Source organism: Temnothorax americanus, unplaced genomic scaffold (genome assembly GCF_048541705.1).
Source record: "Temnothorax americanus isolate GAGA-0224 unplaced genomic scaffold, ASM4854170v1 Scaffold58, whole genome shotgun sequence".
Classification (NCBI taxonomy): Eukaryota; Metazoa; Arthropoda; class Insecta; order Hymenoptera; family Formicidae; genus Temnothorax; species Temnothorax americanus.
The window spans coordinates 225,812-249,964 of NW_027509730.1; the positions used below are offsets into that span (position 1 = coordinate 225,812).

The 24,153-nt window shown below is 38.7% G+C and overlaps 2 protein-coding genes across 4 annotated transcripts in view; one reads left to right on the plus strand and one right to left on the minus strand.

The window, feature by feature from the left end:
- Window positions 1-24,153, minus strand: part of Sema1a (semaphorin 1a) — a 282,084-nt gene that overhangs the window by 225,800 nt on the left and 32,131 nt on the right. The gene's annotated exons all lie outside the window — the stretch shown is intronic.
- Window positions 21,712-23,571, plus strand: LOC143904767 (uncharacterized). Its single transcript, XM_077419670.1, has 2 exons — window positions 21,712-21,715; window positions 23,009-23,571. Exons 1-2 carry the CDS (start codon window positions 21,712-21,714, stop codon window positions 23,569-23,571), a joined length of 567 nt encoding a protein of 188 aa, XP_077275796.1.

Consider the following 24,153-nt stretch of genomic DNA (forward strand, 5'->3'; position numbering starts at 1 on the left):
AAGTCTCTCTCGAGCAAAGGGGAGAAAAAAAAGAAGACAATTGGTGCGCAGAGCGTTAAGGATATAATAGATATCCCAGATCGCCCTATTTTAGTTTTCGAAGTGTCGAGAAGAAAAGCAGCAACTTTTCCTTCTGACAAAGTTTCCAATAGAAAGAGAAAAAAATATTGGATACGGCAAAACTTCCGATACGGCCGATACAGCTCGACAACTGAGCTCTGATTAAAATCAATTAAGGTAGTTCGATGATGAACAACTTTTACCAAAAGTGATAGGTTTTATTTTTTATATCGAAAAAAGAAACTCTCCTGAATCGATTAAACCCAGAAAAAAGATAATTCACCGTCCCGTTCTCAAGATATTTAATTTTAAAATTAGGTGATTTTAATAATTTTAACATTGGTCTAATAGGAAAAGAGGTTATTTTCCTATGAATAACACGAGTTTGCGAAAAATCTTTTCCCAAAAATGTCTGAACAATATATATCGATGGAAAGAAGACACTGTGAGAAAGCCTATATAGTTGAAGGTGAACACGATCCACCGTACAGTTTTTTTTTTAATTAATAATTAAAGTTGAAAACTAGTCAAGCGACGCGTTAACACACACTTTATTTAATCTATTTCAGGCAAAATATTATTCTAAAACGTAAAAATTATTTACTAATGGTCTTTTTACGTCGTTACGAACTTTTGCGATGCGTTATTCTATTTTTTTTATAATTATAAAAATAAAAAAATTATAAACATTGTTTTGACTTCGGCCTTTCATCATCGAACTACCTTAAAGCCATTAGCACCAAATATTTAAGTTTCCCGAGCAGTCTTTCGTTTCCGTCTCGTAAAATAACAGAAACCAATCGGGGCCGGCCTTCGCCACAAGGCGGAGTGTTTTCCCTATAGTCCAGTCACTATGTACATTTAAAAAAGACATAATTCTGACCCAGGATTTTTCTTTTTGGGGGTGTTGGGGGGATCAAGAAAAGCTTAATCTCAAGTTTTCGACCTTTGTTTCCCGCTTGCTTTTTTTACGGGAGTAAAAAATGTGAAAAATGGTTTTTCCGCGATAATTCGGTTTCTAATAAAGTTACAAGGTCGAATCGGAGCTCATTTTAAAGTTTTTTTTACGCTCTACAAATTATGTCGTATGACATTTTTACGTATGATCGATTGTTTTCGAGACATCGAACGAGAAAGGGAAATAAAAAAGTATGAGAGATATTTAGTTTTTTCTTTTTACTCATTATTGTCGTCCAAAATTGCAAAAATGCTTCAAATGAAACTTGTAGAGCGTAAAAAACCTACAATTTTTATTTGTTATTCATTTCATTTCGTTGAAAATTACGCCTTGTAGAGCGCCTCAAAGTGGAGTGTCGTCGCCATCGCGTCAGCGATAAAGTATTTCTTTCTTATAAACTTACTTCACAAATATTGTCACTTAGATATAAAACTGCACGCTTTCATGTATTCTTCAATGAAACGGTAAGTGTAATTAAGAAAACTTGACGGTTTCAAAATAGCTACAATAATTTCAGGCTTTGCAAGATTTATTTGCAACTTTGAGGCGTAGTGCGATATGGAATTTTCAACGAAATTAAAGTAATAAATAAGAACATTTTACGATATTTATTGCTGTGCAAGTTTTATTTGAAGCGTTTATACAGATTCGTGTGCGAAAAACGATAAAATAGAAAAAAACGAACAAAAATGCTCAATTTTTCCTTTTCTCTTTCGATATCTCGAAAACTATCGATCGTACGCCAAAATATCACTGAACGTAACTTGTAGAGCGGGAAAAATCCTATAAAAAACACCTATTATGTTACTTATTTGCGTCAATGAAGTCGGAAATCTTAGCGAAAGCGTTCGGTGCCGCGTATCGACGTAACCAACGCGCCGCTAACGCGATGACGACGACTCTCCACTTTGAGGCGCTCTACAAGGCGTAATTTTCAACGAAATAAAATAAATAACAAATAAAAATTGTAGGTTTTTTTTACGCTCTACAAGTTTTATTTGAAGCATTTTTGCAAGTTCGGACGACAATAATGAGTAAAAAGAAAAAACTAAATATCTCTCTCTCATACTTTTTTATTTCCCTTTCTCGTTCGATGTCTCGAAAACAATCGATCATACGTAAAAATATCATACGACATAATTTGTAGAGCGTAAAAAAAGCTTTAAAATGAGCTCCGATTCGACCTTGTAACTTTATTAGAAACCGAGTTATCGCGGAAAAACCATTTTTTCACATTTTTTACTCCCGTAAAAAAAGCAAGCGGGAAACAGAGGTCGAAAACTTGAGATTAAGCTTTTCTTGAGCCCCCCAACACCCCCCAAAAGAAAAATCCTGGGTCAGAATTATGTCTTTTATAATCCGTTTTTTTGTACATAGTGACTGGACTACTATGGTAAATCTGATTACGCCGAGCAAAACAAAATATTCCGTAAAATGCGGTAAATATCGCGTCGATCGCCATAAACACGGCCATTATACTTCAGTCGGGTGCGCTTACAAACGCGAACTTCTCATTGCATTGCTCGACGTGGACCGTAACGGCCGGCGATTTTTATTAAAAGAAAAGAAGGGAGAAAGGTCTAGAAAGAGAGAGAGAGCAAAAAGCGCCACACGGCTCGCCGAACAACGAAAGAGAACTCGCTGGAAAACGCAAGAGTACGTTTGTTGCAGCGCTCGTCGAAAGCGAGAGGTAGAGAATGGTCGGTACGATAGAGGGTTGCAGCAAAAGTCGCGGCTGCTGCAGCAGGCAGTCGAGCGATCGAAGGGCGTGGAACAAAACTCAATTAAGTCCGCCGAACTTCGACTTTCGCGGTAGCGTTACACGAAAAACATTTTCTGGATAAAACGAGTTAGGCCATTCGAGCGCGGATCGCGCGCACGGCCCATCAGCATACCGCCGTCAGGCGTCAAATAAAAAAAATGGAGAGCTAAAAAAAGAGAAGGAACGGGAGAAATTAAAAGGGTTACGCAACGAAATACGAGGAAAAAGTATTTTTCGCGCGAAACAAACGGGATAGACGAAACTCGCATTTTCCAACACCTTTTTGAAAGAACGTAGCAAAAACGCGCGAGAGAGTCGCTTTCGAACCGTTAAATCGCTTTAAGTCCGAATTAAATAGTCGCTGATGGAAATGCGAGTCGCGCGGCGCGAGTTTCTTCCGCGGTCACGAGCGAACCTGTTCGCCTTGAAAGGGCACTCTCACGGGTACTCCGGGTAAAAATGCAGAAATCAATCGACGGCGAACGGCGCGATCCGCTTTTTGCGAGTCTCAATGTGTCACGCTTATCGAAAATCGTTCGCCAAACGGCGGACGTCGGCCGGAATTGAAATCCTTTAGCGGGCATGGCCCGTGATATATAACTGACCTACAAGAAAGATATTTGCTCAATGAAAGGAGGGTGAGACGAGAAGAATGAGAGAGTGTGAGAGAGGGAGAGAGACCACCCTCTTTCCCTCTTTTCCCCGCATACACAGCACTGCGGTGGAGAAGGAAAATAACTATACCCGCTATACACGCTTATATCGCTTGTACGTGCTCAAACGCAAAAGTAATCTCTCCTGTCACCTGTCGCTCTTCGGTAAAATACTTGATGAATCCTCGCCCGTGGAGGCGTTTTTATCGACGTTATCCCGGGAGAGAGCACGTCGGGGAGAGCCCCTCCGTCCGCTTTTTTTTCGCGACGTCCTCGCCGCCATTGCTTCCCGCACCCCATCGAAGGTTCCGACCTTCGATTAAAAGCCATTCGAAACGTTCGTGCTACAAAAGTATCGAGAACGGCAAGAAGTATAATAAAAAGAGAGAGAGAGAGAGAAAATACGAGATAACGGAGGTCCACGAGAGACTGCGACCCAAAAATAAGCACATAAAAGACGCGCCGTAAAGACGAGAGAACCGCATGGTATCGGGGTGGATCGTTCTCGAAATTCGAGAGTGGAACGTGATAGCCCACTTTTGTCCGTGATAGTGCGAGTGGAACTTGCGCCAGATCGATCGCGGCATTTGTCGATCGCGACAAATGCCGCGAGACATTCTTTTCTATGTGACATTTAATTAATTCGGAGCCGCGCCGCCGCTGCCCTCTGCTATTCTCGCGCAAACACACCACACGCTTGAGATTAATCGTGCAGAATTCGTGCTTATAAGCATATATTGTTCGCGTACGGATTTACCCACAAGGTGACGACGACAGCTAAACGGAATTTGCCATGCAAAAAAGAACGGTTTAAATACGAAATATATGCGAGCGCAAATTACTGACGTATATTTTTTGTTAAATAGTCACCGCGAAACCTTAGGGGAAAAAACAACTCAATGCATTATTCCGGTTTGTCTTCTTCAAATTTATTTACAAGCATGAGCACAATTCCAATATTTTTAACCTACTGACAGAGAGGAAACGGGGATTGCGTTATTATATACATTTGAAAAATAACGTACTCTGACAGTACAATTTCATACATTTAAATTTGCTGCGCGACAAATTTACCAACGAATATCAGATTTTAGAGTGAGTGGTGCACGCGGGGCTCCCTTTTGCAATAAAATAACGAAATTTTAGACCGACAGAGGTAAAAATGTGGCCAGAAGCGCAAAATTGATATTCCAATAAATTTCCGGCGATACAAATGAAATAAGATAAAAATGAGATTGATTATATTGAGTTAGCGGTCGTCTCGTCTAAACTTCAGCTGACGCGTTTCACGTACTTTAAGCGCGTCGAGTGAAAATAACATAATAATGATAATAATAACTAAACAGAGCATCATCATCTCTGACGAAACTACGGTACTCCGTACGTCTCCCCCCCCAGAACTTTAGCAGAAAACGTTCAAATGCGCACGACCGTCCGATTAAAAACTCTAACAACTTTGACCTAGAAAGAAATTGCCTCGTTACGATGCCATTAATTCAAAACGGTTTAATTAGTATATCTTTACGTGGTTCGTCCACGAGCTGCCTTCGTGTTGATTGAACACAAATAAAACAGATTCCAAAATTGTTCGTAAAGCTTATTTAATTCCTTTCAAGTAGCCGTGAGATGCATTTTACACGCATTTACAATACCTATAATACGTCACTAACAAAAATTCATTTCTCATTTAACGCGTAAGGTTAAATCTTAACGACAAATCGTTATGATTACAATTTTCATAGAGTTTCGTTTAATTTCTATTTTGCTCGAGATGTTTATAAAAAGTTGCGACAAGAAAACGTGAGAAAAATTTTCGTTACGAAATCTGGGCAAATCTGATAAATTATCTCTATATACCAGCATCACTATATGTTTTTTATATCGATACGCTGTATTTGCGACGTTATCGAGAACGACTTATTGTTAGCATTTCATTCTCTTAATTTATTCACATGAAGCAAAGAAAGAGAGTTTCGTCAAGTATTTCAATTCCAGAAATACTACTTTAATTCCAAAGTTGCACGCTCGACGTGCAAAGAATACAATTGATTTTCGATGAAGTTATTAAGTATTAAGGAGATTAAGCAGTAAGATTTGTCAAAAATAAAGCTTTTTATTACAAAGGGAAATTTATTACGAAAAAATGAGTTAAAACCGAGACTTGTCCCTTAACACAAAGTTCATTAAGATCATAAATTATAACAAAATTTTTTTTTAAATTCTCTGCAATCAGCCATCTGCAGCGCCATTTTTCAATGCATATTTTAAAAAAATATTTTTACTAAAAAAAATTTTTTTTGCTATAATTTATGATCCTAATAAACAATTGTGTTAAAGGACAAGTTTCAATTTCAATTCATTTCTTTGAAATAAATTCCCCCAAAAAGTTTCATTTTCAATAAATCTGACTGCCTAGTTTCCTCAAGCGAATAAGTGCCAAATGCTTTTCCGTTATCTCGTATCACTGCTACACAATCCCCGGATATTATATTCTTTAATGCATGAAAAGAGAACGAAAAAGGACGAAAGAGGCTAATCATAATCTATAATTTTAGTGGCGCGCTAAAAGTTCCTCCTCAAGCGAGCGGCGAGCATGATCGATCTTTCGCATTAGCAGTTTATTAAAGAGCGGGAAAGGTACATCTCGCAGCACTTAGATACTTCGCGCACTATCGCCCGCTACTTTTATACTTCGACATTTAATACATTAAAAAGTCAGTTAATTCGGTTTATTCTTTAACGCGTTGAGTTCCGAAGAGACTTTAGGGAGTTCCGCATACTTGCGCAAGAATCGCGTTGCTGGTACATCGAATAAAATTTGCGTGCTGTGATATCTTAACGATATAAAATTGAATGAAATAGTTTCGTATCATAGTTATCATATCTGCTAGTAATAACAGCTGACGACACATCAAAATGATAGAAAAAATTACATTTTCAATAGAAATAGTAACAGCAATCCAATTTTTAAACACAATTTCTAACTTCACGTTATACTATCCTGTTGTTTTATTTCTGCTGCTATTAAATCTTCGTAATTGAAATGCGAATGTTATCTGTTTTTCAAAGATTTCAAATTCGAAAAATTGCACGACCATTCCGTGCATGTGGAATGCGTTCTCGCAGCAGTTTCCATTCTCTTTCTTGCTCTCCCTAGCTCTCCGTGATACAGTTTCTATTCCTTCTCTGGTGAACTTTTTCTTTATCCATTTAGAACCGGAGAGTAACTGCATTAATCTCCTCTTTCATTTCGCTAGAGAGAGATTCCTACCGACTTCTTCATAGAAAAAAAGCGGCAGAATGAGAAGTCCCGGTTGTACCGCGAATGCGTTTCCATAAAAATCATAAATAACTCTATTTTCAATAAACGACAATTTGCCTCAAAGGAACAAGATTGAAGTCGCGGTTTATTGAGTCTCTCTGTCAATGTTTTGCCGTAATGCCACGTTACGTTTCGCGAAGCTCCACGTGTACTTACGCGACCTAATGCAAGCTCGGGCGCGATCGATCTTGGCGTATCGCGAGGTAACTTATCGCCCATACGAACGTTATACGGAACGACCGTAAAGCCATAATGCCGCGTCGCGTAGCGATGGTGTATACTATACCTATGCAACGCGCAAATTTCAACTCGTTTCGCGAACGCGTCTCTGGAAAATCGACTCCGGATAATCCGTCTGTCCACAGTTACGTTTTCCCGTGATAAGCGCGCTCGCTAATTAGCCAAAACGTTACGCGTCCAGGATATGCGATTCCATCTTCCATTCCATCGACAAAAGTAGTAAACACGCTACCGGCCGCGAGTTTCGTTGATGTAAAATCAATATCATGTACAAACGCGTTTCACGACTTGATAGATTAATCGTCCGAGTCTAATCTTAAACATCTCTTCGAGAACTCGTATAGGTATTTTTTATCAAAACAATTTTTCGCTTTCCAGCTAGGTGTATACTGCATTTAAACAGATCCTTGATACGTTTCACGATAGCTTTACCTTCGTGAAAGTAATCTGTATTTACAATGATATATTGTAAATACAGATTATATGTAGAATTAAATCGTCCCATTCAATAGTGTATGATTACTCGTGGATTATTAAACCGCATGCATGATACGGTTAATCATACAATATTAACAAAAGCACAATTAATCGATTATAGTTACGATTCTCTGCTTTCAAGATATACATATAGCAAGATATATATTGTATATATTTTAAGTTTCGTTATTGCATAAATTGCATAATGCATTTACCATGCCAAAATAAAATAAGATAATAGAGTCCATCAATATTTATAAATATACAGTGATTTCAGCTCATATAAAAAAAAGTTATTAACTTGACTAAATATTTTTGACTAATTGTTTTTTAAATTAAAATATTTAAATTAAATACGACGTATTTTTTTTAAATCTGATTAAAACATGATGTGATTTGACTCAAATACTTAATATTTCAATTAAAAAAATAATAATCAGTTGAAAATATTTAGTCAAAAAAAATTATTTGAAGAACATAAAATAATCTACAAGAGCTCTCTAAATTGTTATCGTTAACGCAGATAAATGACATATTATATTATTACATAAAATTCTCATTTAACTCGGTTGCTACGTAACAAAAATAAGATCTCTTTAAACCAGAGGAGATCGCTTTGTTTCAAGTAAAATCCATTTCCGCGCCGTATTTACAGCCGCCGGTGGAGGAAGAGAAGAAAAGGATATACCGCGCGCGGGAAACCGTAGTGATTATACGCTGACAAAGCCTCCATAGTCATGTCGGAGTAATGCTACTACCGGTCCGCCTACTCTCCCGAGATTAGCGAGCTCTAATTAGCGAACGGATGTTATAATACGAGGATGTCCCCCACCCGATCGATCGTCCGATTTCATTGATGAATTTCGCAGTCGGGCTTCCGGCTACGGTGAGAAATCACTCAGCAGCGAATCCCATATCCGCAGAATCATAAAGCGAAAGAATTTTCTACCCTAGAATTCTGTAAAGTATTGGCCGCGTTACAATATATAGACTTGTGAGAATCTAGAGACATGCTACAGTAAGCAGATAGATTATAGATATGTGTTTGCTCGGGCAAATTAGGCTTTACCTATAGTGACTTCTCGCGCGAAATTACGTAGAGACATAAATCCGCCTCTACTAGAATCTTTTATCAAAATAGCTTAACCCACTTCTATTCAGGCCATTAATTGGCTTGACACTCCGATAGCTGCATAAAGTAAGAAAATTTCTGCGCGAAGGTAAGGGCAGGCCCATTAAACGAGCGAGTTCCCGATGGTCGGATCGCGCTCGCGTGCATATAGGAGAAGAACGAATAAAACGCAACGAAGATACCGTCCGTACGTAATTGGACGTAGTCTCATATAAGACGGCTGTAACTAGCAATTTCTGAAAAAGTCTTGGATTTTTCTTCTACAAAATACAGAATATTTCCGCGCGCAGGAGTGCTCTTGCGCTCTTGGAGGATCGCACGTTTTGATGAAAACGGGATTCAATAATGAACCACTCGGGACCGACGCGACGCGACGTGGTGTGTGCGCCTCATCTGTCATAGACGAATCGCGATTTTGTCGACACCGCGCGCGGCGCGATGTGCTTCATGCGCGTCATACGCGACGAGATAATATTAGCGCGACGCGATTCAGAATAGCCGTAGTTATTCGTTGAACAGGAGACCCGTCATTTATATCCGCCACTCCATTTGATACTGATGGAAGTACAGGGCGGAGTGGCGCAGAGTGGCGCGGCGCGGCGCGGCGCGGCGCAGCATAGCATAGCACGACACACAGGCGAAGCAGCGGTAGCGATTATGCATTTGCAAGGAATGCGCGGGGCTCAATGATGGCCTCCAAGGATAATCCGTCTGCCTGCCTAGACCCTTGAGATTAGCACGGGCGCTAATTAGACGAGACATTACACACGCCGGAGATACGACACTGATAGCAACGTCTATCGATCGTTATACGGTTTCGTCGACAATAGAAGCTACTTGTACGCGTATTTCTCAGAGACGATCTCAGAAAAATCGTGAATACACCTCGCACGAATCTTTCTTTATTCATAACTAGTCGTATGAGGCATCTTCAAAATCGCGTACTTTCTTTGAATAACAAACAAATAAAGATTCTCAGACAATTTGTGTAACATTACTCTATAAAATATTATAAAAACGTGAGGAACATTTTGCTAAATTTTTCTCGATAACTGTACGAAAGTCGAGAAGATATAAAAGTACGAATAACATAATAATTATAGTTGTGTCCCTAAAAATGATTAAGATTTAACGCTTAAGCCGATATGTCGAATTTTCGTTACAGCCGCACTGGTGCAAGTTGATGAAAATCGATGACGAAAGAAATTCATTAGTAATAAATAACATGCGCTAATTAAATAGCCTCGCAATGAGCGTTTTACAATAATTACTCAGTCAGATAATTAATCCTCAAATGTCGAAATTCGATGCATTTCCTATACGGACAAAATGCGCATTGCGAAGAGATCTAAAACGACACAATGCCTCAGGATACACGGCATCCTCGAGAGCGTGGTCGCGTGTGTATATGTGTACAATAAGTGCTCTAAAATAGCATCATTACATGGTTTCCCCACGTATTACCTATTTGACGTTTATATCACTCTTGGTTCGCTATAGACTGCATTAATCATGTCAAGAAGATTTTAATATAATATTCCGTTATACTGAATTTAAAGTAGAGGAGACCGGGGCAAACTCGACACGATTTTTTCAAAGGCAATTTTCAACAATTAATTAAATCTTTTAAGCAAATTTAATGATACACATTTAAAGAGTATTCCTTCAAGTTCAAAATTTCTTAAGGAAGTTTTGCTGTATGTTGCAGTTTTGTCCCCAGGAAAGAAAAAGTGACGCGGAAACAAATTTTCAAAATTAAAAAATGCCGGGGCAAACTCGATACTTTGCTTGATCGACACAATTTGATCTGAAACTTAATTTTTATTGTCTGAAACTAAACATACATTGTTTATCGTGTATTTAGAAAGTACAAAAATTCGAAATTAAGTAAAACAATCATTGGAAATAATAAAAACAAAAATTGTTATCAATTATTTTTATCTAAACTCATGTCTGAAAAACAATTTATGCAAGTAAATTCGCGATTAGACGTGCGCACACATTTGTCATGGGCTATACAGCTGCATGACAAGCATCATTTGTTATCATATAGAAGCCAATAAAACGGCGTGATGTCGACTTTGCCCCGAACGTCATTTTTCACTTTTGTCACTTCAAAAATATAAAAATTTTGAAAATATGCAAAAACTATTATCGGATTCGTATAGAGCATCTAATTTCCCATCAAAATCACTTACCGGTAGATTCGCAAGAGCAAAGCTCGATGAAAAAGTAGAAATTTTCAAGAGATCAGAAAAATTACTTTTCACCATCAAAAACGCTTATGTCGCGCTAAAAATTACACCATAACTCAGAATGTCACCAAATTCCTTTGATAATACTGGCACATAAAGACGCATTTACAGTAGGAAAGGCAAATTTCTACGATAGATTTAAATTGGCAAAAAGCCTAGTGTCAAGTTTGCCCCGGTCTCCCCTATATTAAATTCAACAGCTTTTAAAAGACAACGATAAGAAATAGAAATAAGAATTAACTTTAATATGAATCTTTTTAATGTGAAGACAAAAATAACCCGTCATACGAAGAAATTATCATATATCCTCAGCATCTTCAGATAAAATTAACCCTAGACCGGTACACTTCTAAAAGTAACGTAAATGGTACACTTGGATTAGGCTAACCCGCCGTTTTCTTTTTACTATAACTTTTGATCAACTGCACATTTTAGGGTAAATTTTTTGTTTAATCGACAGCTTAGAATCTCAGGTACTTGAATATCCACATTAGAAAGCAAAAAAGCTTTTACACAGGAACCATTTACAAAATATCAAAACGAAATTTTTTTAATTGAGTAAAATTGAGGCTTTTAGTTATTTAATCATATTTTTTTTCTAAAACAAGTTGTGACCTAATTCTACTTGGATTGTAAAGGTCTGTAGTTAAGGATTAATAAATATTTTCAATTACTTTTAAAAAGTATAATTATTTTGAATGGTGAATGTAAGTAATTTTTGGCTCTTAGTAACTTTTTATGGTAATGAATAAAATGAATTATTTGCGTAATTTGACATTACATGTTAAATATTTTAAGTGAAATGGTACACTGGGTTAGTGTAACCCGGATACTAACTTTCGATGTTTCTTACTCGGCAGTTTTCAATGGACTGGTTCAATTATGAGTGAGCAGCTTATTGTTAGTAGTGGGCTCCAAAGTTTTTTCCCCCTTTGGTCCGGACCCCTTTTCCCGTGCGGTATAGAAGTGCCGCAACTTTTAAAATCGCTATGGGTTACGCTAACCCAGTGTACCGTTCTAGGGTTAAAATTTTATTTCAAAAACAGAAAGAGAAAGGTGGACAAGGTTTATAATGGCCACTAAAGCGACCCACACATAGATTCCGTACCGTCTACAGGTAAAAAGGAAGCTTATAGATATCGCTTATTGTTGTTTACGCGTAAGCATCTGATATATATTATCCGATACTTCGACTTAGTCGGTAAATGAAGAATAAAGATGCTACGCGATACCATTCTTCAAAAATATTGACACCTATACCGCCGAGTATATACTCGTACTCTTGGAGAAAGTTTTGACAGAACCGATATTATAAACTATCGATCTTTTTGGAGTATCGCGGATAGCATGATTGCTTGTTCTTTGTTTACTGACTAAGTAAGAGTATCGGATATCGATGTTGCCGGGCACACGCTGAAACACGCGACGTGCAGAAAACATGCGGGGGTGTGCGTAACGCAGGCGATGATTCGCGGTGTGAGAAGAGAGCGGGCATGATTTGCGAGACAGAACAATTTCCGTTTCGCGGAAATGTGTAACGCGCGCGAAACTTCTACGCAAGTTTCATGGGAGATGGAGAAAAAGAGAGAGAGAGAGAAAGAGAGAGATAGAGAGAGAGATGGGGTCGGTGGCCGACGAGGGATGGTAGAAACGGGGGCGGCGCGGCGGTTCGATAGATATAGGGGTGCTGGCAAGAGAGTACGGTGGAAAAAAACGCGCGCACCTTGAAATTCTGAGAAATGGGTTAAGGAAGCTCCTAGAATCCGCGGAATATAAATCATTTCCGACGGCGGTAATTCGATTCTCGCGAGTCTTCGGAAGATCCTCCGGGGGTACTTCGCCGCCTCTTTTTTGTCTTATTGCGAGAAGAGGATCGAACGGAGTTCGACCGCCATTCACTCTGCATCCATCTCGTTGTCGCTAAGGCGCGAGGCCGCCGAACGGAGCTAACGGAGACAGATTCTCCTGATTCATAAGTCAGAAAATGACGAGAACCACAGTTATCATTCAGATGGCCCGAAACGCGCGCGGCAAAATGCGGAATACGTGCATGATAAATGTGATAATCATTGTTCCAGAAAAGAAACGTACGCCGCGCGATGCCACGCGCTGAATAAGTTGCAAATAATTCATTCCTCGGATTATTCAGAAATAAATTGGAAAAAAAATCGCGACAGAGAGAATTGACTAAATGTCCTTCAATTTATTTTTACTAATGACGACTTCGTTTTTCTAAGGAAACGTACGAGTATATTTTAGACTTAGAGAACTTAGACCCTCTTATGTTTCTAGAGTTCTAAGGTGTCCCAAATTATAACAAGGCAAAAATAGATTCAATTGCTGCAGCTTCACGTGCAGCTTCAAAGAAATCGTATTTTTAAGGCTAAGCCTCGAATATCAAACTGTCGTCTTGTCTCCAATGATTTATGACGTTCCACGAAAAGTTTGTTACATCAAAAGCTTGCATTTCTCATTTCTTAATAATTTGAGAAGCTTCGCACGCGTGGCACTATGCAAGCAGCAAAAATATTAAATAAAACTGGAACAGTTATATATATTTTATCGAATAACGTGATTATTAGATATATAGAATAAAATCATTTATTTAAAACCTAAAATATTAAAATATTATTCACAACTTAAAATATTATTTTCGGATATCAAAGTAGTTTATAAATTGCACATTTCATTGTATATCACACATATGTAATAAATCTCTCAATTTTGCACACATCATAAATTTAAAATAACGATCAAATGTATGATTGAGCTATTTTAATCTGGATTACTTAATAAATTAAAAACCTGAGAAATTGCATGTCATCTAGATTTTTTTAAATCTGTATTTCTGCGCAACGTTCGGCAAGTTTCGGATATTTATTTGTAAAACTAACTTCCGAACACTTCTCAACTATATAGCTACAGTAACGATAGAATAGTGGCCAGAAATATCAATTTGCCCCGAGCGACAAAATGAGTTTGACGATGTAAGTACGGCAATCGCAATGCAAAATTTCGCCAGTCGAAGAAAGAGAGGAAAAAAGAAAAGCAGAAGAACAGCGCGGTCGAATATATATCGCCCTGTATGCGCGATATGTGATATTCCCGCACGCGAGTCGCGGGTGCTCGCTCGAAGAAACGAAGTGTCGGCCGACTTCCGCTGCAGCGACTCGAAACTTCGTTACGTCGCTTCCGAGTTGCAACGACGCGCTCTCTCCTGGATTTCCACTCGATTTCCTCCGGTATCCGATCGACTTTCCATCCGAAGAGAGTGAGAAGGGAAAAGAAGGAGGGGAGAAAGAGAGCACAAACTGCCCCTATCCACGAGCTTTCCCCCCACTCCTTCACCTCTCCCTCGCGGGAGTAGAGAAAAAAAATTGAGTTTCAACTCGATCCGCGGGGTGAACAAGGACGATTTGTACGCGTAAACCCTTTTATGGCGAGGGCACAATGGCGAGACGGTAACCGGTCCGAGAACAAAAGCAAGGAAGCACATTGAAACGTGAAAAAAAAATAGAAAAAGGACGAGAAAGAAAAAAAAAGAAAAACTGATTCGCCAAAGAAGTGCAACAGGCGGCGCGAGTACGGACTTTCCTGGGAAAAAATCCGCGATGTTTCTCAATGACGACGCAGCTTTCCGTACTCCGGTTCTTGAAATGACGTTACCGGCGCGCGCTGCATTTCATTCGGCGGTAATTACGTTGCGTGCTGCGCAGCGGAGAATGAAACGCTCGCCCGAGGGAAAAATCCGTTCCACGAGAACGGGAAATATGGAAAAATGTTACGTTGTTACATGTAGCGAATGCGTGGTCGCTCTCGATCGCTAGCGCGAAAAAAAGTAGCGTGTTCGGCCTTTGTGCTCGATCGAATATAGAAAAGGCACAATGATAACAAAGCGTATTTCGCTAACTTGTAATGAGCACTGACAACGCGCCGTTTGCCCGATCGAAGTTTGACATTAAACACATTTTTAACGTGCAAATATATAATGTTCAATTACGTAATTTATTCTTGCATCCAATAATTAACCATTATTTTTTATGATTATTAATCCCATAATATATTCCTTCAAAATATGATGAGTAATTACTTTAAAACAATAAAAATAAAATTTGACTTATATTTTACTTATATTTACAAATAAAATACAACGCACCATATACTAGTCAAACAAAGCACAACTTATTAAACTTGCAAATAAGAATTTTTTTTCCATATAACGCAATGACTCAAGTGACTTCTTTCCTATACGAATAAGAGCGTACCAGAAAATCGCTCCGCGATGAGTCTAGAGCGATTTTCAGCCGCGATAGAGTCTTTTACTAACGTTCTGAAGCTTTCAACTGCATGATGCGCGATCGAGAAATAGCAGTCGACACTTTACGTCGCAGAAGGCTGAAGTTTCTTTATCCTCGACATATTCGGCTGCGCGGCTAAATTTTTTTTCCATTTACTTTCGTGCAACCGTGCGAAAGACGAAACATTCTTTTCCATTACCATCGCGCACCGATAAAAATAAAAGTTTCAGCGGTAACAGTTATGCAGATTGATGACGATTTACGAATGTAAGCAGATATAATATTGCAGCTCGCATTATATAGGCATGTATGTAGAAAAAAAGAAAACTCGGCCACTAAATATAATTGATTACGAAGCAACGAATTACCCGCCTGAAAAATATAATTGTTATTCAAAAAAGTCGCTCTATCTTTCATTGTGTAAAATAATCGATGGATAATCTCGAAGAAATAAACGCTGCAAAATGTTACCGAGTTGATTTCCGGGAAGCGCGATATTTGATTAGCGCGCGGCGCGGCGGTTGTTTACGAGCGAGGATTTTACACGTAATAAACACCGAGGATTCTTACGGGCATCCTGCGGCGAAACCGAAGTTCCTCGTTTCCTGCTCACGCCTCAGGATTCGCGGTTTCCTTCCTCCGTAAAGCCGCGAGAGAAAAAGGAGGAGCTGCAATGCTTCCGAATCGTGTCTAAAGTGTAAAAATAGAGTTAAATAAAAACAGAACCGCCGGGCATCGAGCAACTAGAAATTCGCTTTGACCCCGTTGGTCCATCGAGTAACATGCGGCTTGTAGAACGATTTTCTTACGTGATATTTGGGTCACGTGTGACAGATGAGCTAATCTCTCGCTACCCGCGGTAAGAACACGCCTGATGTATTATAGAGTAGTCTATAATGCAGTCATTCCTCTAAGGAAATGCGATCTCGAGAAATGAAAAGGGAGAGAAGCGATAGAAAGAGTTTGTAAAAGTCAGAAGCTTTTGACGACATTGTTCACCGAGAGAAAATTTTTATGGGTCGTTCAAAGCGAAGCAGGAAAATGTCAACAATGTCTGTAAAATTTTGAAAAGATAAGAGCTATACATAGCAAGAAAATTAGATAACGAAATAATAATCTATACAGTGGAACCACCATTTTATACAAAATTATCATACAATCGTGCACATTATCAATTCATTCATTCACATAGTAATATTATATTCAAACAATGAAAAATTATCTGAACGCGCGCATCCACGATTACGAATAACTCGCCGAACATGTGTATCCCGACACGAGGGGGAAAAGGGGAGGAAGGATGGGGGTTAAATAAACGGACGCGTTAACCATGGGTCATGGACGATGGTTTACACGCGTCCATGCATGCGCCCTTGCAAACCGTTCGCGAAATCGCGACATGCACGCGACGCATTACTGCGAATAGATGTCGCGGGACTGATTAATGCGCGGAAGATTTATGTCGAACTGGCTGTAGAAAATAAAAGGTTGGACGAGGTGTCAAATTTCGATTCAACTTATTCACTCACAAATAATTCAAGTATGTGGTAAAAGAAGTGATGACCGAATGGGACAATAAGAATATTCAATGCGGGGCTGATATAAAGTTACTGATAAATTTGTGAAAATAATAAATGATTGCCAGTGACGAAGTGGGTGAATAGAAAACTCGATAGGTCTCGGCAGTAGCCGTTATATTCCGCGAAAATGGACCATTACGAAAACACAAATATAAAAAAATTGGATATCCGGAATTTATATTCTTATTCTGAAGACTCCCTTTCTCTGACGTAAAAGTTTTCGCGCGGTAGAGTTTTTCTTCTTTTGACATTAAAAGCATTCAATAGAAACATCATATTTGTGGAAAGGAGCAGTAAAAATAGAATAAACAGCGCGTTTAGGAGCAGAAGAAATTGAAATTGCCACGGTTTATCTTGAAACGGCAACATCTCGGAGGATAACTCAATCCGAATGTAAAACAGATGGAGCAACAATGCTGCGGGACAACAGTTTAGAATAATCGATCCCTTCCCAGTCTCACTGGCACCACCTGAGGATCAAAAAAATCAGACTAACCGTGAGACAGTAAAGACAATACTGCGAAAAAGCTCATTCCGTTGCGGCGGGAAAGCCACGTCGAGAAGTTACTTAAACGTACGAGAAGTTAGGCGCAACGGTTCTCTTACTGCGCTTTCCCGCATTTGCTGCGCTTGTACATCCTCTTACGAAACTTCGAAGCACTCCGTTCGAATTAACGAAACATGTTGCGAGAGTCGAGAGAAAAACTTGCAAAAGAAATCCCGACCGCGTTCTCTCGCCCTCTCTTTTTCTCCCTCATTCTTCCATCTTTCTCCTTCTCTCTTTCTCGGCGCATCCCCAAAGAATTCTACAGCTCGGAAATGTAGTTCAATCCAATGATAGTGCTGTTCCTATCCTGAAAACGCTCCTCAAGTTTCCTCGTTTGACGTTAATATTTAGTCACTATCGTGGCGGTTAGGAAATTAAAAAAAGATTCAAGTCGCGTCTTGTAAATTAATGAACAGAGAATGGAGTAGATTTTCGTAGAAATATACTGTTTGCATAAAACCAGGGAACTTGAATATCATCAAACGTAGCTCGACTTGGAAAAATACATCCCTCGAGAACCCCAGCTCAAAATTAATAAAATTATTTTAAAAATTGTTAAAACTTGATCGAGATAGCAAATATATTTTTTGATCGTTTACCATATCCTCTATAATAAAATTAATAAGTTGAAAGCTTGTCCAATGAAATGATAAATATATATTTAACAAATTTAATTAATTTCAATCTTCTTGAATTGCAAATATTATCACCTGGAATTATCCAAAATACCACCAAAAACATATTTAATTATTCTCTCATATTTTAAAATCACACGTAAAAGATGGCGAATATAATTTCCAATTATAACAGCCTTTTATATTATCTGAAAAAAAATTCACATCGTTAAATTTTTCAAGTGTTTTTTTTAACATTCAGCAATGTAAACGCAATATTATGAGATATAGAGAGAGCGTATGGTTGTAAATCCTCAAGCGTCCAAAGCTCATGTTGGTTGCAGCGACTATTTCCGGCTATTTAGCGTACAAGATCACCTGATCATCGTAGCATTTGCTTACTGGCTTATGTTTACAATCGCACTAGCGAGAATCGAGATCAAATAGCCATGTTTGTCGCTAATATGTGTGATGTGAACACGGATCAGTGTATTCAAAGGGTTGGAATTCAAATCGATCAGAATGATGGTTAACGTTTACATATGATTTTGATATTTTCCAACGAAAGAAATTAGATTTTATTTCTACTGGTATTTTGACAAATCCTAAATGACATAATATTTGCAGTCTAAGAAGATTAAAAATCATTACATTAATTAGATGTATAATTTATTATTCTCACTGCACTTTTTGTTTGTTAACTTTTCTCTGAAAAATAGAGTTCTTTATCGTTAAAAAGTTGTACTCAAAACATAAAAGGAAAATTAACAATACAATCTCTGAGAATACGAGGAAACGTAAGCGACCAAAGCGCATCAAAATATATTAAAACAACAAACACGAAAAACATCCAGAAAAACAATGTACTTACGCTCGAAAATATTTCTCATGCAAAGATCAAATTTGCCGTATATAAAACACATCGATATTAAAGCATGAGCGTTTCATCCTGCATGGCACAGTGCAACGCTATATTACAAAATTTCAATAATTATTGCTTTATATCATTTTTAATTAAATGATTCCAATTCTTAAAATTAGAGTAATTTTATAGTACAGCAATAAAAACTAATGTAATATAAACTAATAATGTAAATGACGACGAGACGAGATTTCTATGCGGCATCCTTTCTCTACGTTTCATCTCCGAGAAAGGGTGAGGCACTAAAGGACAGCCGGCACCAAGGAAAACAGCAAATCGTCCGGGAAAATACACCACGGATTTTCTTATGGGCGATCAGTAATGCTTGCCGAGCCAGTCACGACGAAGAAAAAAGACGTAAACGATATTCGGTCAGGATAAGAAAAGTGCATATGGCATGCACAGAACCGTGAATCATCGAGAAGCCACATGTGCCGACACAAGGATACTCCGAAATGTCCACCGAAAGTTTCAAGAAGCGATTAAGAACCCGAATAGACGAGCGACTTTGTATAGCGCTTCTCTGTAGCCTTAAGGCTCCTCCTGAGCTCTTTACCGACATCTTGTGAGATTGTAACGACAGAAGTGAGAAATGTTGAAATTGACACGTTGAAAATTCTTGCATACTATTTCTAAATAAAAAGGTATTTGCATAAAATAACACTTCAGATTACTTCAGCATACTCCGAAAATACTCCGAGGTTAGGTTAGATCTATCCCTTTCCTTTGACAGTTAATATAAACAACCGTAAAAATGAATGTAATACGAAACCTAGTCATGCGCCTGCGCCATAAACCTGCATCGTATCACATGCATTTTATAGTAGTTGCTTTAACTGACAAGGAAAAGTGATGCAGCTCGGAGTATTTTTGAAATGATGCTGAAGAGTGATCTGTAGTGTTATTTTAAGCAAATATCTTTTTACTTTGAAATACCATGCAAGAATATTTAATTGTCATTTCTCGCTTCTGACGTCACATTCCAATATGACCGCGGCGAGTAGCCAAAAGCCTTAATACCGAGTGTTTAATAACGATCGACGAACACTCGTGGTTTATCGCCGTGCAATCAATCATGCCAGACTGGAGTCACGGCTTCTCGGCAACATAAGTGGTGGGGATAGAGTCGGGGTAGGCTGACTGTGCGTACCAAACTGATTTTATAATTTATAGTTACCAATCAAGATATCGGAAAAGCGACGGTCCCCCATCAGGTATCACTATCACTAAGTGTGTGTAACCTTGTGTAATAAAAAATCGGCAGAGGATTATAAATTGTAAAAATATTTTCTAGGCTCTAGAAAAATACGGATCGCTCCAAACGCTCTTAGAAACATTTCATCCTTGTTATTTATCAAATGTTAAACAAGAACAAAATGATGCTCTGAAGCGTTTAAGCGTCTAGTGGATCGCACCCTACTCCCACTATGTCCCCACCACTCAAGTTGTCGCAGCGCCGCGGCCCCCTTCTGGACCGACAACTTGACTCGCGTCTCGCGTCATGTCGCATGGCTTCCGAATGCCATAGTTGCCGTCGTTTTCGGAACACCGATAGAAGATACGAACGGACCCTAAATCCACTGTTTAATTAGCACAATCATAATCTCTATTAACGTCGTACGTTTTACTTTATATTCAATCGTGTTTAATATTTGGTGATATTTAGTGATCGTGGGGATAGAAATAGACACGAATGTGAGTGTTCATAAATCGATGATTTAATTGCAGTTAACCAAAATCGTTTGACAAGCAGTAAGTGTAGCGTCCTCGCGACAGTTGCTCCTGGCGAGTAAAGTTGGCCGCGCGATTTATGAAATTCTCTCCGCCATGTAGCGTCTACTTGCGGGATATTACAGGCCAACGGACGTCAAGCGGATCGTATAACTTCGTTCGTAGCTTCTCCACGTAATTCTTCCGTCACCGTGTAACGATGTACGCGCCGCGTCGCGAGATTAATACCAGAGTACTGTGCAAAGTGTCGAAAGTGTCGCGCGATCAAAAGCGACGATATCGTCGATTTTCGCGCGTAAATGTCGTCGCTCGCCACTGCATCGTGAATGAGTGCGCCGATAGAGATGTGATAATGAAACAACGGAGGAGAACCTAGAGGATCAAGAAGAGGAGGAGAGGAGCTAGAGGTTTAGAAGGCATCGGGCAATAGTGGAGTAGTGGGCTCACGGCAATCGTGAGGTGAGTAATTGTTATTCGTTTATTATTTTGCTAACCTGTCAGTCTTGTGTGTGGATTCATTTTCTCAAGCGCGACTTGATTCGCCCATTACGTGACACTCATTACTCGTTTGAGGTTTGACTACGGCGCAATTTCGCAATTTCAGAGTTCGATCTCCGGCATATGCAAGAAGAGATATTCGCGGCGTGAATGTCGCGTCTCTCTCTTGTTCGCATAGTCGTAATATTACTTGCACAAATTTTCGCGGATTAATTATGCGAACGAGTTAATGTGGAAATATGCAGCCGCTTGCGACGCCGACGGCTATGATTGTTTCTAGATTTTAAAATCAGATGATAAATCTGATGTTAAAATAATGTTTTAAAAATTTGAGAGGTGCGATATAATTAATTATTTACTTGAAGTATTGATTATTTCGGACGCTGTTTTAAATTGTAAAAATATTTATACGTTACAGATCAACGCAGAATTACAACTCCGCTGTTGCGCATCGGCCGTAAGTTATTCTTTTATTCCAATGTCGAGGCAATGGATTTGTAAAATTATATTACAAACGTAAATAAAAAATGTATGTATGAGAATTTTTGATACTTGTCTGTTATCGGTAAAATCAACCATTGCCGAGACTTTCTCTTATACGAGTAGGATGCGCACGATCGTACATATACATGTCACTTGCATTATGCAGACTATATGTGTTTATGGGTTTGCACTCGCGCATGTGAACGTCATGTTCAAGCATAAGTCGCGTGCTTAATACGCAAACCACGCATATATGCGCACCATACTACATATTTACACATTCGTCGGTGATATATCGATACTTATATATTATACCGATATATATATATATATCGTTAGGACGTGCGAGAGCGCGAGTGTCTGTGCCGGCACATAACTTCCTTGGCCAAAGATAAACTATACCGCTGAACATACGGAACGCTATCAACATACCGACGCTCATACGTCCATTATTAAACCGATACATAGTTTCAGTACCTATGCCAGATACATTAACATCATGCATTATACAATATTTACACGGTGCAACGCATCGTTTATTAATGCACGGGAATGAACGTAATCGCATATACGCGATTTATACCTGTTCATCGAATACGACACCTCGTGATATTTATTGCGTTCATTATAATATTCTCGTGCGAATAAATCCCCAATTTTTCTAACGATCCATCGCATGCGGGCGTATCGGAAATAATTATTCCTCGCGGTACGTGGAACTGTCGCGTAAGCTTGTTGCAGTCAATGCAGTCTAAAATCTCTTTATCGCAAAAGTCGCGGCAAATATATTTCACAGCGAAGCACATTTGCGCGATAAAGAGCCGCATTCTCGGCATCACATCTTCACGTATGTATCACCGAAGATAAGTCACGTTAAAGATAAACGCATGTGTTTGTGTGTTTGTGTGTTTGTGTGTTTGTGTGTGTGTTTGTGTGTGTGTGTGTGTGTGCGCGGGCATGTGTCTGGTGTCTTGTCTCAGCTTTCGGAAGAATTCAACACGTGTGGCTTTCATGGTCGAGAAACACCGGAAGGCAACTGGCGCAGAAGAAGGATACGACAGATGGTAAACGAGTTTCGTTTGAAAAAATTCTCGTACCCTCTGAAATGGTAATACTGTATTTATTAATGTATTTGTACGAAACCGGGATATCCGTATTATAATTCAAAATTAACTAAAATACGGAACAAAAATTACTTTTCTATAACTTCTCAAAATTTATTTATTATTAGATTATTATTTCATTAATCACATTCTATATTTAACAAGCTGTGTGCAAACTTAATTCTTTAATCGCGCGTCAGTCTTTATCAATCACTGAATAAATTATTCAGAAATAATTATTCTAAATTATTATCCAAAGATAAAGCTGCTCTGATTTAAGGGGAGATATACACCTAGCATGGTCAAAAAAATCGATTTTTTTTGCATTTTCTTGAAGCTTGAGGTCTCAAAAATATCTGGTTAAAATTGCAAGTCAATATCTCGATAAATAACGAAGTTACAGCCGAGAGAGTGAACCGCCCCGAATCGTGGTGCAAGTGGCAACAATCGAAAGCTAAAGGAGAACTGAAGAATTTCCGTCACGATTATTCAGCATTGCCAAAAACGGTGTTAGATTCCATCAAACCAATTTACGAAAACCTCAGCAATGACAAATTGTTGGAACGCTGTGTTGGCGGATACACACAAAACAGCAATGAGAGCTTCAACCAACTGATTTGGAAGATAGCTCCAAAAACGATGCACAGCGGGGCCAAAATTGTTAACATTGCTGCATTTCTTGCAACATGCACGTTCAACAATGGTGTCACGTCATTGTTAGAAGTCATGAACGTGTTAGGAATATCGGTCGGATCGGGCGCGCACTTGTACGCTGCGCAAGAGGACGAAACTCGCATAGCGAAAGCCGAGCTGCAAGCGCAAGAACAGACGAAAGAAGGACGAATACGGCGCCGACAACAAAATTTAGCCAATATGAACATTCCGTTGACTGCAGAAAACCTACACTATGGAGCTGGTATCGATGATTCCATGTAAGTTGACAAATTTCATGATTTATTCATTCCCAAATTTTCAAACGCGTTTTTCTCAAAACCACGTTTTTCAAATCGGTACCCAAAATTTCTCGAAAACCAATGAACCGATCGCCTTGAATTTTTTTTGTGGTTATTCTATACATCATTATCTAGTACTTGTCATAGGATTTTTTTTTTCGTTGCTTAGTTTTTGTTTTATAGGCAAAATAATAACTCATTTTTAGTCGAAAAATCGCTATGTTATGTTCAAACGTCCGCCATTTTGTCATAAATCGATATTTTCAAAATCGGCTATGACAAGTACTAGATTATAGTATCTAATTTAATAATCTTTTTGGTTTTTTTGTTTCAGATGATTTTTGAAGAAACGCCACTGGGTACCGTTTACCCGGATTTTTTTACGGCGCTCCAAAGGTTATACCACAACCTCGTCAATTTTTTATTTTTTTTAATAAAAAAAATTGGACATATTCTTGAATGTGTATATTTTTAGATAGAAAAACTCCCAATCCGAAATTTCAAATAGTTTTCCTTAAAAAAATTCGCAAAAATGACCTTTTTTTCGGCCTCCTAGGTGTATATC